The 17,760-nt window shown below is 43.7% G+C and overlaps 1 protein-coding gene across 1 annotated transcript in view; it reads left to right on the top strand.

Moving 5' to 3' along the window:
- The window catches only part of LNP1 (leukemia NUP98 fusion partner 1), a 39,942-nt gene that overhangs the window by 7,114 nt on the left and 15,068 nt on the right, over window positions 1-17,760 (top strand). Inside the window, exon 2 of the mRNA XM_008159650.3 lies at window positions 14,211-14,399. Within this exon, the coding sequence (XP_008157872.2) occupies window positions 14,238-14,399 (162 nt within the window). The 5' untranslated portion in view covers window positions 14,211-14,237. The remainder of the gene's footprint in view (window positions 1-14,210; window positions 14,400-17,760) is intronic.

The following is a 17,760-nucleotide window of genomic DNA, read 5'->3' on the forward strand; positions in this document are numbered from 1 at the left end:
TGTTACATTTTAGAGTGGATGTTGCAATGAGCTAAGACTTTGAGGGCTCTTGGGATGGAATGAATGCATTTTGCATGAGGAAAGAACATGCATTTTGGGGGACTAGGAGCCCTACTCCCTGTACCAAAATCTATATTGGCTTGCGAGGGCTGCCATAGACCAGGTGGCTTAAACAACACAATTTTTTACTTATCACAGTTCTGGAAGCTGGAGTCCAAGGTAAGGTTCTGGCCAATTCTATTTCTGGTAAGGGCTCTCTCTCTCCGTGGCCCGCAGACAGCCTCCTCCTCATTGTGTGCTCACATGACCTCTGTTTTTCTGTGTGTGTGCTCACCAAGGAGGAGAGCAAGCTCTTTAGTGTCTTTTTTTTTTCTATTGCAGCTTGAATCCCTGACCATCGAGCTTGGACAGGGCAGGTCACACAGAGAGGAAAGCTCAGCTCCTGTGTTAGTGAAGGCACCATGGTGGGAGGGGAGCCCAGGGCTGTCACCATCAGCTCTGCCAGGGAAAGGGTGTGTGTGTGTTCACTGGATGAGAAGGGCCTGGAGGCCCACATCAGAGGCCCGCCAGTCCTAAGGGAGGATGGGGTGAATGACCTTGTCACTCCCCACCCGTGGCTGCCTTCCAGGCAGGGAAAGGCAGAGCAGAGTAGCGGAGGGGATCCAGAACTAATGTGCCAGGCTCCTGCAGCCGCAGTGTCTCCACGGTCCCCTAGGCTTGCTGCTCTGTTTCAGGACAGGACCGAGGAAAGAGGCCGCCAGGGCCCGGCCTGGCCCATAGCCGAAGGAGCGCAGGAGTGTGGGTGGGAGAGGATGGGGCTCTCTGAAAAGAAACAACGGGGACAGAGAGAAGGCCCTGGGAGTACAGGAGAGTACCCGAGCAAAGAGCCAGGCCACCGCCACATTGGGGTTGCCCTGAGAGGGCTCGAACCACTTCAGCAGATACTGCCCACTGTTCCATCTACTGAACTATAAGCATCCCAGAATAGAAGCTGTCTGATTTATCTCGTATCGTATACAGTGCCTAATACAATGCCTCCTCTAATGCTATATGTCAGAGCAAAGGAATATATTTTCTCTTTTTGTCTTGGAACATACAGTTCATATTTCTTTTCCACAATGATCTCATTGCCATAATTATTTGTCCTTATGTGTGCTACCAATACTCGATTCTGAGTCCCTGAAGGGTGAAGACCATGTTCTAATAATCTTTGTACTCCTACATCTGTTTTGAGCTTGGGGATATAATGGGTGTTTGTTGACTTATCTGCCCACGATGATATGTGAAACATGGTCAGTAGAGGGTTGATCAAGTGTTTGTTGCACAAGTTCCCAACTCCTGCTTTACCTCCGTTATACTGTGGCCAACATGAATGGTCTGGTACCACCACTGCTGTCCGACACCACTGGTGCCACTGGGAAACCAACTCATTGCTGCCGCTGCCGCCAGCAGCACCATCATCATGATACTAGTTCCCAGTCCGAAGCAGACTGTAGTCACTGCTACCAGCTCCACCACCGCAGCTGTTGCCGTTGGAATCGACTTGGATTTTCCTTTGTATCCCGTTTATGATGTATGGAAGTCCCTGTGACCTCTGAGCCCTCGTGCTCTTAGCTCTTCTCCAGTCTTTCTCCTGATGGTTCCTGCCTAATCCAACCTCCATCAAAGCATCAGTTGAGTGGGTGTTACTGCGTTGCTTCTCAGGAGGAATGTCACTTGATGATTCAATTAAGTGGCTGCTCCTTTTACTGTCAGTAGGAGCCTCTGCATTTATCTGCAGGGAACAATCTACAGTAACCCCAGTTCCCACTCTTTAGCTATGACTGATAGCTCATGTGTATATTTAATGCACTCCTTTGCTATCTTCCTGCCCACTCACACAGGTTTATAAGATCTTTCCGTCCTCATCAACCAAGTTCATTGCCACCCACAAGAACTTGTGTCATTTGAAAATGTGGAAATGTTGCCTTGCACTTTAAATTACAAGGATATTGCATAGAGGTTATACTAATTATCCCCTGAGCAAGGATGCTGAGGTCCAGTTTGCACTTTGTTCATCACAGTCAGGTGTCAGGCTCTGTCTGCCTCGAGATAGGTGCTCCTTTTCCTGGTTTTCATGAATATGCTGGCCATCACTAATTGATGGGCCTGCAGTGGAATACCCACCTATTCAGGGCACCATTTTCTAATTCACTCCTATTAGATTAGTAGCCCTGGTTATGCAGACCTGATCTTGGCCTTGGCATAGCGGGAGAGCACTGCACCCGAGAGCCTCTAGGCTATATTTCCCTATTCTTACCTTTTAAGTTTTCCTAAACAGTGGGAAATAGCCTCAAAACCAAAAATCAGTAGGAGATTCAATTTTATTAAATTATGGAAAAATGTAAAACCATGAAAAATAGTTTCTGTATCTATGTTCCAGTTATCTATTGCTGCTTAACAAACCATCCCAAGAGGTAGTGACTTAAAACAACCTAGTGGCTTACAACAACTCTTTTATTACATCTCACAATTTTGTTGCTCAGGAATTTGGGCAAGGCTTGCTTGACTCTTCTGCTGATGTTAGCAAAGTTTACTCTCCTGGTGGATGGGCTTGTCTGGAGGGTTCAAGATGGCTTCATTGGGTGTCTGACACCCTGAAGATGCCTTGAAGACTGGACTCATTGGAGCACCTTCTTGTGGCCTTTCCAGCATGGCAGTCAGCATGGTCAGACTTATGTTGTAGCTCAGGGTTCCTAGAGAGCATGTCCCAAGAGCCCCAGGCAGAAGCTGCAAAGCTTTCTAAAAACCTCACTTCTACCACATTCTGAGGGTCAAGCATGTTTCTAAGGCTTCACAGGGAGCTGAATTATATATACTACACTCTCAATGGGAGAAACAGCAAAAACGTTGCAATTATTTTTACTCTACTGCAATCTTCTACCAAGATTTAACCAATGTTAATATTTTGCCATATTTTCTTGTGACACAATTAGAAAAACATTTTATTATAAAACCCAATAAAGACCACCTGAAAGTCTAAATAAATATCATACTAAACAGTGAAACATTAGTAGTTTTCTTTTTGAAGTCAAGAAGCAGACAGAGATTCCAGGTTTTATTGCATAGTACTAAAGGTATCAGTCAAAATCCTACCTAATAATAGAGTAATATGCAAATTGACTGTACCTTCGCTACACCCACCAGTCACGCCCCCAGCCACGCCCACCAGGAAACCGTTGCAGGGATGCTGAAGTGCGGCCGAGCCCAAGGCCCGAGGCTTTCCCGGCCTTGGGCACCAGCGGGGAGCCTGTACGGATCTCAGGCAACCACCGGGGGTCGGCTCCTGCGATCCTTAGCAGGGATGCTGGGTGCGGCCGAGCCCAAGGCCGGGAAAGCCTCTGCCCCAGGCTTTCCCGGCCTTGGGCACCAGCAGGAAGCCTGCACGGATCGCAGGCAACCAAGGGGGTCGGCTCCTACGATCCGTAGCAGGGAGGCTGGGGTGCAGCTGAGCCCAAGGCCGCCACCCGGGGCCAAGCCCCGACCCTGAAAGAAGGCAGAAGGTGGTGGCCACAGCCAAGGCCTGGGTCCCCAGTGCCGGCAGGAAACTGGTGCAGACAGCCAGGTGAATGAAAGTCTATTGCACAAATCTTCGTGCAAACGGGCTACTAGTAAGGAAATAAAAGGGCAAGAAGAAGTAACTTTTCCTTATTTATAGACCACATGGTTATCTCCTTAGAAAACCCAAGAAACTATAATCTAGTAGAAGCAATAAGATAACTCAGTAATGTTGCTGGATAAGCCTAACACTTTTAAAATTGGTCCCTTGTGTTTTCTAAAATATTGGCTATTTCGTGGTTCTCCTGTTCTCAGGTCTGGCAGATGGTGGCTTCCCTCTTTTTCCTCCGGCATGGACCATCATATTAGGTCTTAGCTTTTGGTGGTTGGATTCCACACCCTCCACTGGAGGTGGAAACATCTTGTCACCCATATTTGATGTAGAGTTGTCTGTGGGTGTTTCTTCTACAGTGGCTCTATTAGTTTTTATGTGGAGATTCAGAGAGATAAAAAAAACCAATGCTGCCTTCATTATTATCTTCCCACAATACCTGGTAGCTCAATAGCATTTTGATTTTGTAGCTACCCATTTAGAGAAATTTTTTTTTTCTTGGCACTGGTCATTTTTTTTTTTAACTTTTATTATAAAACTAGAGGCTCAGTGCACGGAATTTGTGCAAGGGGCTCAGCCCTCGCAGCCTCGGCTTCATCCTGAATGTCGTCCAGACGGTCATCTGGAAGGATGTCTGGATGGTCGTTCTGCTGTTTGGTCTAATTAGCATATTAGCTCTTTATTATATAGGATGATTATGGGTTCAGAGGAAGTTACATATTCATGTACATGGAGGATCCATGTACCCTTGACCTGGCCTCTCCCAGTATTGACAACTTGCTTAACTGTAGGACAATATCAAACCAGGAAGTTGCCATGGATACAATCCACAACACTTATTCAGATTTCACCAGCTATACATGCACTCCTTTGTGTGTGTGTTATATAGTTTTGTGTAATTTTAACACCTGTACATCTTTGTGTGTAACTACATCTACAATCAAAAGAGAGATGTTTCATCACCACAAGCTCCCTCATGCTAAACTTTCATAGCCACAACCCCGCCACCCTTAACTTTGGCAACCGCTAATCTGTTCTATATTTCTCAGATTGTGTTAGTTAAACAATCTATATATATATAAGCCTAAGTGACCAAATGACTGAACGACAGGTTGACCAGTTGCTATCATGCGCACTGACCACCAGGGGCCAGACACTCAATGCAGGAGCTTCCCTCTAGTGGTCAGTGCGCTCCCACAGCTAACCTCCCTCTGTCCCTCCCGCCAGCCGACCGGCCCCAATCAGCCCCTTCATTTTCACAGGGCCCAAAGATAATTTTCACTGGTTACCTGGGCACCCATGGTGTCTGATTGCTTTATGAGAACACACCCACCTCAGGCTTCCTACCCTCAGAGAGGGTAGTACCTTTCACATTAAGCATGATTGGAGACAGCCCCGATCAGCCCCAATCGCCGGCCAGGCCAAGGGACCCCACCCATGCATGAATTCGTGCACCAGGCCTCTAGTGTTATATAAAGAAAATCACATAGTATGTATCACTTTGAGATTGGACTCTTTTATTCAGCATTTTTAAGAATCTGAAGACTTTCCATTGTTTATTGACTCAAACAAATCTTTCCAGTTTCTTTTCCTAAATCTCATAAGTATTTTGCCACCTTTCCTTTAAATGTTTGGTGTTGCCCTCCATTATTGTACATTGCAAAAAATGTTGCCCCTTTTAGAAGTGAGACTGACAGGACTCTAATTCCCCCATTCTTCTCTTATGGGGCGCTGAGACATAACTATCAGATTCTGTGAAATAGCAGCTAATAACTGGGGAGAAGCTTTTGATGATGTATAACATAGTGATGAACTGGACTGATAAAGTTTTTACATAGTTGTACATTTTTGTTGTTAATCCTCACCTCAGGATATTTTCCCATTAATTTTTAGAGAGAGTGAAAGGGAGAGGGAGAGGCAGAGAGAGAAACATTGATGTGAGAGAGACACATCAATTGGTTGCCTCCCACACACACCCCAACCAGGACCAGGGATCAAGCCTGCAACCAAGGTATGTGCCTTTGACCAGAATCCAACCCAGGACCCTTCAGTCCATGGGCTGACGCTCTATCCACTGAGCCAAACCGGCTAGGGCCATAGTTGTAAATTTTAGCAAATAGTATGCTCAATCTATTTTATAATAATAAGTGCTCAGGGATGAAAAAGACCTTGAAAGGTCATACAATTAATGACTCCTAGAAGCAAAGCTGCGATGATGATCTTTCACCTCTGGCAGATGAGAATCAATGCTTTGATTAAATGTCTCCTGTGGAAGAGATGATGTATTGTCCCATAAAAACCTATTTCAACATCTAACAACTTTGACTATTATAAAACCAGTAGCCAAAACCTTATAGAACTTAATGATATAAATGCCAAAGTAACTGTATATTTATATAATCAATATTCTGTTTTTAAGTTTTTTTTAATTTTATTGATTTCAGAGAGAGGATGGGAGAAAGAGAGAGGGATGGAAACATCAATGATGAGAGAGAATCATTGATTGGTTGCCTCCTGCACACCCCCTACTGGGGATTGAGCCTGCAACCCAGGCATGTACCTTGAATGGGAATCGAACTGTGACCTCCTGGTTCATGGGTCAACACTCAACCACTGACCCACACCAGCAGGCTATAACTAATATTCTTGTAGGCAAACCTCTGAAAACACACCGTTATTTCCCTCATATATCTTTTTACATCGACAGTGGTATATTTATTTATTCATTTATCTGTTTTTTAAATTTTTTAAATGATTTTTAGAGAGAGAGAAACATCTGTGTGAGAGCAAAACATCCATCGGCTGCTTCCTGCACACCCCCTACTGGGGATTGAGCCCACAACTGGGTCATCTGCCCTGACCAGGAATCAAACTGGCAACCAGCCTTTCAGTGCATGGGACGACACCAAATCAACCGAGCCACACCGGCCAGGGCAACAGTGGTATATTTCAAAAATAGTTTTCATAATATAGGCTGCATAGCTTTTAAGAATAAAAATAGTGATGATGTACCCTCATGTACATGCTTTAGGACACTTGGTTAAACAACAATCTTTCTTTGATGACCATCTCCAAAGGGTGGCAAGTTTTATAGTGTAACGATAACAATCATGGAAAGGGATGATTATGTTATGACATTTTGCCTACCAAAGAACATTCTGGCAGACAAGATATTAAATAGAACACAGTGCACAATTTCAAGTGTTCAAACACTGCTCTCTAGAAAGTAAAAACTGTCTAAAATCATTGATGTATTTTGATTGTATGTATGAAAAATGGTGTAGCATCTTAGTTCTTCTGTACATAGTATTTTTTTTTTTTTTTTCAGAACGGGACTGGCTCAGGTAAGTTTGAAAGCAGTATAAGGACTCATTTCTTACCTGTAACTGTTAAGGAAAAAAAAAATGAATTAAAAAACTAAATTACTGCAAAACAAGGGCTATGGAGAATGGAAAAAAAATTTTTTTTAAAGGGAAATAAATAAAAGAAAGAGAATGAAATAAAGGGAGAATCATCTTTTCGTTGTTGCAGTGTTCTGAAGCAAAGAACGTGAAAGAGTGCGTTGAAAAGCACTTCATTTTCACAGGGCCCAAGGATAATTTTCACTGGTTACCTGGGCACCCATGGTGTCTGATTGCTTTATGAGAACACACCCACCTCAGGCTTCCTACCCTCAGAGAGGGTAGTACCTTTCACATTGAGCATGATTTTAAAAAATAATAATAACGCACACTTCAACTGCAGCTGTTGCTGCCACTTGACACTTTGGGGACACCCTGGGGGCTTGGCAAGGCAGAGCATTAAGGCAGGGCCAAAAGAACAACTCCTGGGTCCTGTGCCCCTGGCAGCATCTCCTCGCAGCAGGTGCCCAGGCCCCTGCCAGGGAAGGCGGCAGCAGGTGCTCAGGGTGGAGCAGGGCCTCCGCTTGGGCCAGGGTGACAAGCCCGAGAACAGCTCTCCCCCAGCTGCCCGAGACTTGACACCTGCTGCTGCTCCTGCTCCTTCGCTGCCAAGGCTTGTTATGAGAACCTTGGTCCAGCCTGGCCTGCGTGGCTCAGTGCTTGAGTGTCGACCTATGAACCAGGAGGTCACAGTTCGATTCCAGTCAAGGCACATGGCAGGGTTGTGGGCTTGATCCCCAGTAGGGGGCGAGCATGAGGTAGCCAATAATGATTCTCTGTCATCATTGATGTTTCTATCTCTCTCTCCCTCTCCCTTCCTCTCTGATGTATTTTATTAATACATCAATAAAAAATGTATTTAAAAAATAGAACCTTGGTCCAGGCAAAGTGGGAAAACATCTTTCTCTCATACTTTTAAAGAAATAGGCTTGATTTGGGGGGAAAAATGGAGGCCAGCTAATTTTATATAATGTAGATCAAATTCTTTTTCTCCCGGGGGAGTACATTTATCTCTTGTTGCTTTGGGAGAATATTTGGCAAAAGACTTGAAGAGTTTCCTTTCCTTCCTATATGGGAGGTCCTGAAGACTACCCCCAGTTTTGGTGACTCTCTAAAAGGACTCTCAGGGCTGGGGGCTGGGTGGAGGGGGCCAAGGGGGGAAGAGGGGGCCATCTGTAATAAAAACAAAAAGGACTCACAGGACTCATTATATACTTGTACTCATAGCTAAGATTTACTACAGTGCTACAAAGCAAAACCAGCAAAGTGGAAAGGCAAACAGGTGAAGTCTGAGGAAGCCGGTCTTAAGCGTCCAAGCGTCCTTCCCCAGTGACGTCACACAGGGCGTGCTTGATGCCTTCGGCAGGGAGTTCTGATGGCGCACACAACGTGTTCGCTAGGAAGCTCACTGGAGACCAGTGCCACACTGGGGACCCAGAAAGACTTCATGTTTAGGAACTGGTTAGGACAAAATTTCGAATTTCCAAGTTTTCAGAATGTGTTTACAATAATCCCCACCCCTTTTGTCCTGATCATTTATTTAGTAAGCAGCCTAGAAAAGATCAATTTCTATTTGGGGGTCAGCTATATTTGATAATCAAACTGCCTAAGCAGAAAGATGAGTGAAACACAATCAGGCAATCACTCCATTGTCGCAGATTTCAAATAATCTGGAAAGCCGAACACAAGTCACCAGCAGTGAGCGCTTGATGAGGAGTTGAGGGTACCATGTGGGTGGAGAGGTCCCACTCCCTGTGATGTCCTCCCTCCCAACTTGTAGCTTTCGACAAGTTATATTTCTTGTGATCAATCATGTCAGATGCAATAGGCCCCGCATTGGAAATGTAGAGCCACCAACCAGCAGCTTCAGATGGTCCTGCCGGAAACGGATCATTGTCTCACTAATAGAAAGATGTGGACAGGAAACCAGGAAGGCTGGTCAACAACCTTAATTGCTCTAACCACTCACTGTTTAGTTGAAACATTGTTAGCTGAAGCAGCCTCCACCTCTGTTTGTCTTATGTAAATTTCTGTTATTGAAGTTTCCTGCCTAAGGACTATGGGTGTATCCCATAGTCTCAATAAAAGGGATGGCAAGGCCAGAGCAGTGTGTAGTCCTCCCACTAGAGGTGGCTCCCGCCTGGCCCCCAATATTCCCAAATTAATGCTTTTCTAGTCTCTCTTCATTTGTGTGTGGCCTTCTCCAGAACCCGAACCCTGACCTGGAACCCTGAACCACGCGGGACGTGAAAGGGGTCCCCACAGGTCCCAGCAGAGACCAAGTCTTTCCCCATGGGCACCTGCCAGTGTCCCATGTGGTACAGGCAGCGCCCAAGGTGGTTTTATAGTTTATGCCCACAGAGGAGTGCCTTAAATCTGCACTAGTCCCAGAATCTCAGTTCTGTTCATTGACACTATGTCTGCTTTCAGAGGTTTGACTAGTCCATCACAGACATCATCAGGTTTCAGCCCACTGTCAGGTCCACGCAATTAGGATCTTTGATTCAGCATTCCAAAAAAATTAGTGGCTTTTCTTTCTTAGCAGCTCAGGCTGAAAAATCATCAGACAACTGGTTGTTGTTGTTTTTTAATTCTCACACAAGGAAAGAGAGAGAGGAACATAGATGTGAGAGAGAAACATCAATTGGTTGCCTCCCATATGTGCCCTGACTGGGGATTGAACCCACAATTTAAGTATGTGCTCTGACTGGGAATCGAACCCACAACCTTTTGCTGTACGGGACAACACTCCAACCAACCGAACCACTTGACCAGGGCCAGACAATTGATTTTACAAGAATTTATCAGCAAACTAAACACTGCATTTTAAAACTCAAAAAAGTGTATTTTCCTGTGGAGATTATCTTACCTTTTATATTGTCTACCTTTCCCCAACAGGTGAACATCATAGCAAAAATAATCAGTTCTGGAGATTTCAATACTCAAATATTCAAAGAGTTTAAATTTTAATCCACCTACCAGTAGCAAAAAGAAAGAAAGTCAGGTACTAACACCTTTTATAGGGCAACTTTCCCTTATTGGATAATCCCTTTAGCATTTGTGACAATATAAGCATATAATTTTTTACATCAGTTTTTATCATACATCCAGAAGCAATAGCCACAAAACAAAAGGCTATTTTAAAATATCTCTCTCCCTCTCCTTCTCTTTTTTGTCAGTGCAAGTTTACTTAAACCCCAGCAGCAAATTGAACACTTTTAGGATTGACTGAGACCCCAGCTGAAATACAAGGAGCTGCTGCACCAGTGGATAGAGTTTTTTGTTTGTTTTTTTTTATTTTTTATTGATTAAGGTATTACATATGTCTCCTTATCTCCCCATTGCCCCCTCTCCCCACAGCACATGCCCTCACCCCCCTGTGTCTGTGTCCATTGGTTAGGCTTATATGCATGCATGCAAGTCCTTTGGTTTATCTCTCCCCCTTACCCCACCCTCCCATACCTTCCCTCTGAGGTTTGATGATCTGAGGGATGCTTCTCTGTCCCTGGATCTATTTTTGTTCATCAGTTTATGTTGTTCATTATATTCCACAAATGAATGAGATCATGTGATATTTATCCTCTGACTGGCTTATTTCGCTTAGCATAATGCTCTCCAGGTCCATCCATGCTGTTGAGAATGGTAGGAGTTCCTTCTTTTTTACAGCAGCATAGTATTCCATTGTGTAGATGTACCACAGTATTTTTAATCCACTCATCTGCTGATGGGCACTTAGGCTGTTTCCAAATCTTAGCTATCATAAATTGGGCTGCTATGAACATAGGGGTGCATATAGCCTTTCTGATTGGTGTTTCTTATTTCTTGGGATATGTTCCTAGAAGTGGGAGTACTGGGTCAAATGGGAGTTCCATTTTTAATTTTTTGAGGAAATGCCATACTGTTCTCCACAGTGGCTGTACCAGTTTGCATTCCCACCAGCAGTTCAGGAGGGTTCCTTTTTCTCCGCATCCTCTCCAGCATTTGTCGTTTGTTGATTTGTTGAGGATAGCCATTCTGACAGGTGTGAGATGGTACCGTATTGTTGTTTTGATTTTCATTTCTCGGATGATTAGTGACTTAGAGCATGTTTTCATATGTCTCTTGGCCTTCTGTATATCCTCTTTTGAAAAGTGTCTATTTAGGTCCATTGCCCTTTTTTTTTTTATTGGATTGTTTAATCTTCCTTTTGTTAAGTTGTATGAGTTCCCTGTAAATTTTGGAGATTAAACCCTTATCAGAGATAACATTGGCAAATATGTTCTCCCATGCAGTGGGCTTTCTTGTTGTTTTGTTGATGGTTTCTTTTGTTGTACAGAAGCTTCTTATTTTTATGTAGTCCCATTTGTTTATTTTCTCCTTAGTTTCCATTGCCCTAGGAGCTGTATCAGTAAAGGTATTGCTACGACAAATGTCTGATATTTTGCTGCCTGTGGATTCCTCTAAGATTTTTATGGTTTCCCATCTTACATTTAAGTCCTTTATCCATTTTGAGTTTATTTTTCTGTATGGTGTAAGGTGGTGGTCTAGTTTCATTTTTTTTCATGTATCCATACCAGTGATAGTGTTATTCCCCCCCACCTTTTTTTCCTGATTTATCTAAAGTTTGCTCCAGTCTTAGAAACTGACTTAATCTTTCCTTCTCTTACTTGGAGGAGGGATCAATACAAAGATTTAACATTTTGAATCACCCAAAATGTTTTTTGGGGGAATTTTTGGATCTTTTCCCTCCCACCTAGAGGAGAGAATGAAGTCCACAGACATCACCCAAACCACACTTTTTAATCCCTTAACTTTAGCTTCCATGGCCAAAAGCAGCCCATGGATCCAATGAGCCAGTTCTCCTGGGGTTGGATCTATCATTTCAAAATCACATCTTTACCTCACAACAAACATCATTTCAGCTGTTGTTTCATACCACAGATGGCCATGTGGCCACTGGGCATCGAAGGTTCGTCATTGTGTCCCCTTCATCCTTCCTTTTCCCAAACATGCTTTAGCCACATTTCAGTGAGTTAAGTGGTTTTAGAAGTCCTACTTCTGACACCAACTGTCACCCCTCGTTTGGGAATTTGTTAGAAGAATTTACAGGATTCAGCATATAGTTGTATTTATGGGTAAAACTTGTGGTACTCAAAGGATACAAAACTAAAGCAGAAAAGGGGAAAAGCATATTGGGTGAAGTCCAGAGGAAACCAGAAGCAAGCTTTCAAAGGTCCCATTAGATGTGCATAATTCCTCCAGCAATGAGATGTGGAAAATGGCCAAGAATGCTTGTGTTTAAAAATGCAAGATTTTTCAAAGGTCTGTGTGGAACACTGGAAGAGTAGTGAAAAGAGCCAAGATTTTGTTATTTCGATACATGCTTCAAATCTGGCTGTGCTGCTTAGTAGTAATGTCCCCTTGGGCAAGTGATAATCTCTTTGAATTTCAATTTCCTCATCTATAAAATGTGATACAAATCTCCCAGTCACAGGGTTGTTACAATGAAAATAGCATAGTAAAATATTTGACTCCATACTTGGCAAAAAGTAGGGGCTCAATATATGTAATACTAGAAGCCCGATGCACGAAGATTCCTTTCCCTGACTGCCGCCACCACCTTCGCTTCGGCCCGGAGCCACCTTTCTGCCTTCCCATGCTGCCCAGAGGCCAGGAGCAGTGGAGGGTGGTGCGGAACGCCTGCCTTGTCGCCATGGCAACAACGCAAGCGTCCCACCCCGCCCCCAGCCGCTTGGCGCCTGCATATGCAAATTAACCCGCCATATTTGTTGGGTTAATTTGCATACTCCTGATTGGCTGGTGGGCGTCATGAAGGTACGGACAATTAGCATGTTACTCTTTTATTAGGTAGATTCTACTTACCTTGGGGGAAAAAAAAGACCCCTAAAAGACAGGGACCATAATGTTTATAGAAGCTTTGTTTATAATAGCTCCACTGGAAACAACCCAAAATGACAACCCCAAATGACCAGTAGATTGGGGGGAAAAAAGGTGGAATATTCAAACACTTTTTTCATGACACAGCATGAACTACTCTTACTGCAAAAGCATGGATAAGTCTCACCAACCTAATGTTGAATGACACAAAATAATGCAGGCTATATAATTCCATTGAAAGAAAGTTCAAAAGTAGGCAAAATTAATCTAGGATGACAGAGACAGAGAGCAGAAATAGTAATATTTTGGCGGGAGGATGGGTGGGAAGGAAGAAAGAGGGAGCCTGCTGGTGTGCTGGGAATGTGCTATGTCTTCACCTGCATGGTGGTGGTTATACAGGGGGAAATGTATGTGAAAATTCATCAGACTGTGCACTTAAGAGTTGTTCATTTTACATGTACATGTAAATTATTTACATTTGAAAAAGATTTTTAATTGATTTTTAGAGAGAACGGAAAAGAGAAGGGAAGAGAGAAGAGAGAGAGAGAGAGAGAGAGAGAGAGAGAGGAGAGAAACATTGATGTGAGAACAAAACATCTCAGGGATAGAGCCTGCAACTGGGCATGTGCTGTGTCCTGGAATGGAATGGGCAACATTTCGGTGCTGGGATGACACCCAACCAGCTGAGCCACACCGGCCAGGGCTATTTACATTAGTATATGTATAAATAATGTCAATTAAACACCTTTTGCCCTAGGAGCTGCATTTTATATCAACATCAATTTTATTTATTAGGAGAGTATCTAGCTCTAGATATGACATGCCAATAGCTGGCCATCTTGCAGGCTGCAGTCAGTCTGTCCCTGTGAGTGACCCATTTTAGAGCCGGCCTGGAGCTGACAGGCATATGATGAGGGTCATGCAGGATCATCATTGACAGCTGGAGACGCCATCACAGCCATCGGCAGCAGAGTACTGGGAACATCAGGCAGTGGACTGTGCTTCCCACCCTGAGGCTGCGAGGCACTAGCCTGGCAATGGAAGGATTACCAAGCCTCTCAATTTAAAGAGACAGGGGGAGGGGAGGGGCATGTGGGCAGCACAATTTATAAATAGACATTTCCCTGGGCTGCCTGATGGTGAAGGGGTTGTTTAGTAAATCTTTCTCCTTTTAAGGATCCATTTTCGGAGACCATTTGAAAACACCAGTTTCTTTTTTGTCTTTTGGGGAGATCCTAGGTTTCATCAAGTCAGCTGAGTTTGACAATCTTTCTCTCTGCCAGGCCTTGGATATTTTGAATCACCTCTCCATGGAGCACAGAGGTGATGATGATGATGATGATGATGTGTCTTTTGCCAAGTGGATGAGCAGCTTCTGGGGTCACAGCTGGATAGAGGAGGATGAGAGAGGACTCCGGGACCGCCGAGGATCACAAGACACCAGTTACAGGAAAGCTTCCCTGCCCTGCCCAGTGAGTTATCCCATGGAACAGGGGAGGGCTGGACTAGGGAGGGGGATTTCTCATAGATAATTTTGGAAGAGTCCTTCAGTATAAAGTTTTCTTTGGTTGAAAATCAGTACTCCCAAATCTTTTTTATGTCCACAGAAATACCTTTTATCATTTTGTCTTATCCTCCAAGGTACCTGATTTTCTTCTACTAGGTAGTGATTTCTTTATTATTATTATTATTTTTAATTTTTGTTTTTATTTGTTTTTTCTTTTTCCTTTTTAAATTTCCTTTTTATTTATTTTTCTTTTTTCTTCTTGTTTTTTTTTTTAAATGTAATGATTTCTTCATTTTTACTACTAAGTTATCTTTAACTTCTATGCAGAGCTCCTGATAAGCCTGAGATAAATCCTACTGAGTGACAATATAATTCAGGTCAAAGGGAAGAAACTTGATGCTATAGTTACTAGTAGTCTGTGTAGCATCAGTCTGTGTAGCATCAGTGTGGACCAATGTGTGATTTCCAATAGTCTTTTTAAAACAATGAAAATAACTTCACTATTTGGTGAATTCTAGGGAACTGGGGATTCCACATAATAAATCACTCCCTTTGCCTGGCCAGTGTGGCTCAGTTGGCTGGAGTGTTGCCCCATATTCCAAAGGGACACAAGTTCAATTCCTGATCAGGGCACATACCCAGGTTGCAGGTTCAGTCCCTGGTCAGAGTGCCTACAGAAGGCAATCGCTGATGGATGTGTCTCTCTCTCATTGATGTTTCTCTCTCTCTCTCTCCCTCCCTCTCCCTGCCCCCCCCTCTCTCTCTCACTCCCAGTCCCCTGTCCCTTCCTCTCTGAAAGTAATAAAAGTATATTTATAAATGCCAGGGTTCTTGTCCCAGCCTTACAAAGCGTTCAGCATTCTGGAGAAAGGGGCTGATGCGTAGATTCAAGAAGGAGTCCAAGGACGAAAGATAATTTTGAAAGGCATTGGGGGTCAGAGGATCTTCAGCTAAAGTCCTGGTCTGCAAACTGTGGCTCGAGAGCCACATGCGGCTCTTTGGCCCCTTGAGTTTTTAGCGAAGGCCAGCTTAGGAGTACCCTAATTAAGTTAATAACAATGTACCTACCTATATAGTTTAAGTTTAAAAAATTTGGTTCTCAAAAGAAATTTCAATTGTTGTACTGTTGATATTTGGCTCTGTTGACTGAGTTTGCCGACCACTGAGCTAAAGGAACTGAAGATTCACTTTTGTCTAAGGACCCCGTGCTATTTATTTAACACAATTTGTCCTAAGGCAAAGTGGAGATATACACTTCAAAGGGTAGGGTTGTCAGTTTGGGGAATAGCCTACAGCTGTTCAGGTGTTTGGCCAACAGGAGGCAACAAAATGCCCTGAGCTGTCTGACTGCAGACAATCCTATTCAGGTTTGGGGGAGATGATTTTTAGCCGTCCCAGCAGGTAATTACATATGTGGCTCACCCTTGTTGAGCTGCCCAAGCTTCACCAACCTTTTGGTGAAACTCTTGTAATTATTACATGCTGGAATTGGTTCCCGGCAATAAATAAATAAATAAATAAGTAAATAAATAAATAAATAAATCACCCCCTTTGATAAATTTGATACACTTTTTTCTTCTGGTTCCCATTTGGTTTCCTGATGGGAGAGGGAACCAAAATTCTCCCATCTTCAGCACTATTTTCTTATGGCTGGGCAGAGGACCCAATGTCTAGGGAGTAAGATGTGAGCTGGAAAGCCCTAAGAGGGGAATGGATGTGCCTGACGAGGTGTGGACTGGACAGCAGGTACCAGCAGGGTTCCTCTGCTCACCTGGGGCGGGGGGTAGAAGACTCCACAGTAGACATGTCTGTCCTCTGCTTCACAGCCACACAGTGATGCTACAGCTTTTCTTTTTTGCAAGTCACTTAGAATTCTAGGTACCAGAGAATCCCTCCCCGCCCCCCTGTTTCTGACAATCCCAGAACCAAGTAATTTGGGGGGGGGGGGGGTAATGTTATTTTATTTTATTTTTAGCTCCAGAGTTCTCAGATGCAACCTCTTTTATTCCCAGTGATCAGCAAGGTGGAGGAATGAGACCTCTTTGAGACACAAATGTTTAAAAACAGGTCTCTTGCCAAATGTGGACTCAAGGACAAAGGGCAAGTTTCAACACCTCTGTGAGCTTCAGGTTCCTTAAGTGAAAAAGAAGGGTTTGGGCTGGATGATCTCTGAGAACATTCTTGCTCTGACTTTCCACGACTCTGTTGTAAAACAGAACACCTACTTATCACACTGTTATTTTAATCTCTTATGTTCCACATCAAGTGAGGCATTCATAATGTGTGAGCCAGGATATGATTAGTTTCCAGTTTCCAGATAATGTGAACCAGGAGGAAACAAAGAGAAAAGAAATGTGATTTACTATTTGTCACAACAGCCCTTTAGAGCCACAGAAAATATGAAAACAAAGGAAGATACATGGCATGAAATAGGATTTCTTAAGTAAGTTTTACTATCTATTAGACTTTAAAAACGGAGATAAATCCTTTATTTAGAGAATTGACTTTTAGGTTGCAATGTATATTTTGTTTGTTTTTAAACTATATTTTTATTGATTTCAGAGAGGAAGGGAGAGAGAGATAGAAAGAGCAATGATGAGAGAGAATCATTGATGGGCTGCCTCCTGCATGCCCCCTACTGGGGATGGAGCCCACAACCCGGGCATGTGCCCTGACTGGGAATCGAACCGTGATCTCCTGGTTTAAGGTCATTGCTCAATTACTAAGCCACAGCAGCCGGGCTAGGTTGCAATGTTTTTCAGTGAGTTTTAGGTACTGAGTTCACTGGCCTAGGGCTTTAACATCAAATGGACTTCCTCAGTGTTTCTTCTGTGCTCCAAGGAGGCAGCATCTGTGCGGCCCACATTACCCCGTATATCATTTGAGGGGGCGGGGGATACAAAGTAAGCCTCTACCTACCTGCAACCAAGGTTTTTAAAATTTGCTTTAAAAGAAAACACCCTCCTCTCCCCATGTTATCGTCTCTCTTTATATTCTCAATGTAAAACAGTAGAAGATATTTATTTATTTATTTATTTTGGTATAGCAAAGGTGGAGATTTATTGAAGAACAAGGTACAGAGTCCCACATGGGGAGAGGGAAAGAGTCCCACAGAACTGACTCCCAGGTAGGGAGGGGGAAAAGGGTCCCCTAGAAGATATTTTTTTAAACCTTTACTTTTATTTCTGACTGACCTTAGGGTGGTCCACACTCTCAGTGATTATAGTATCTCACCACAGGGGTGCTTCTCGTGTAGCTGCTCTCCCCAGGGAGGGCTGGGGGGCGGGGGGGGGGGGGAGGGGGGTGGGCCTGAAAGCACTGCTCAC

This window comes from Eptesicus fuscus, chromosome 3 (genome assembly GCF_027574615.1).
Source record: "Eptesicus fuscus isolate TK198812 chromosome 3, DD_ASM_mEF_20220401, whole genome shotgun sequence".
Classification (NCBI taxonomy): Eukaryota; Metazoa; Chordata; class Mammalia; order Chiroptera; family Vespertilionidae; genus Eptesicus; species Eptesicus fuscus.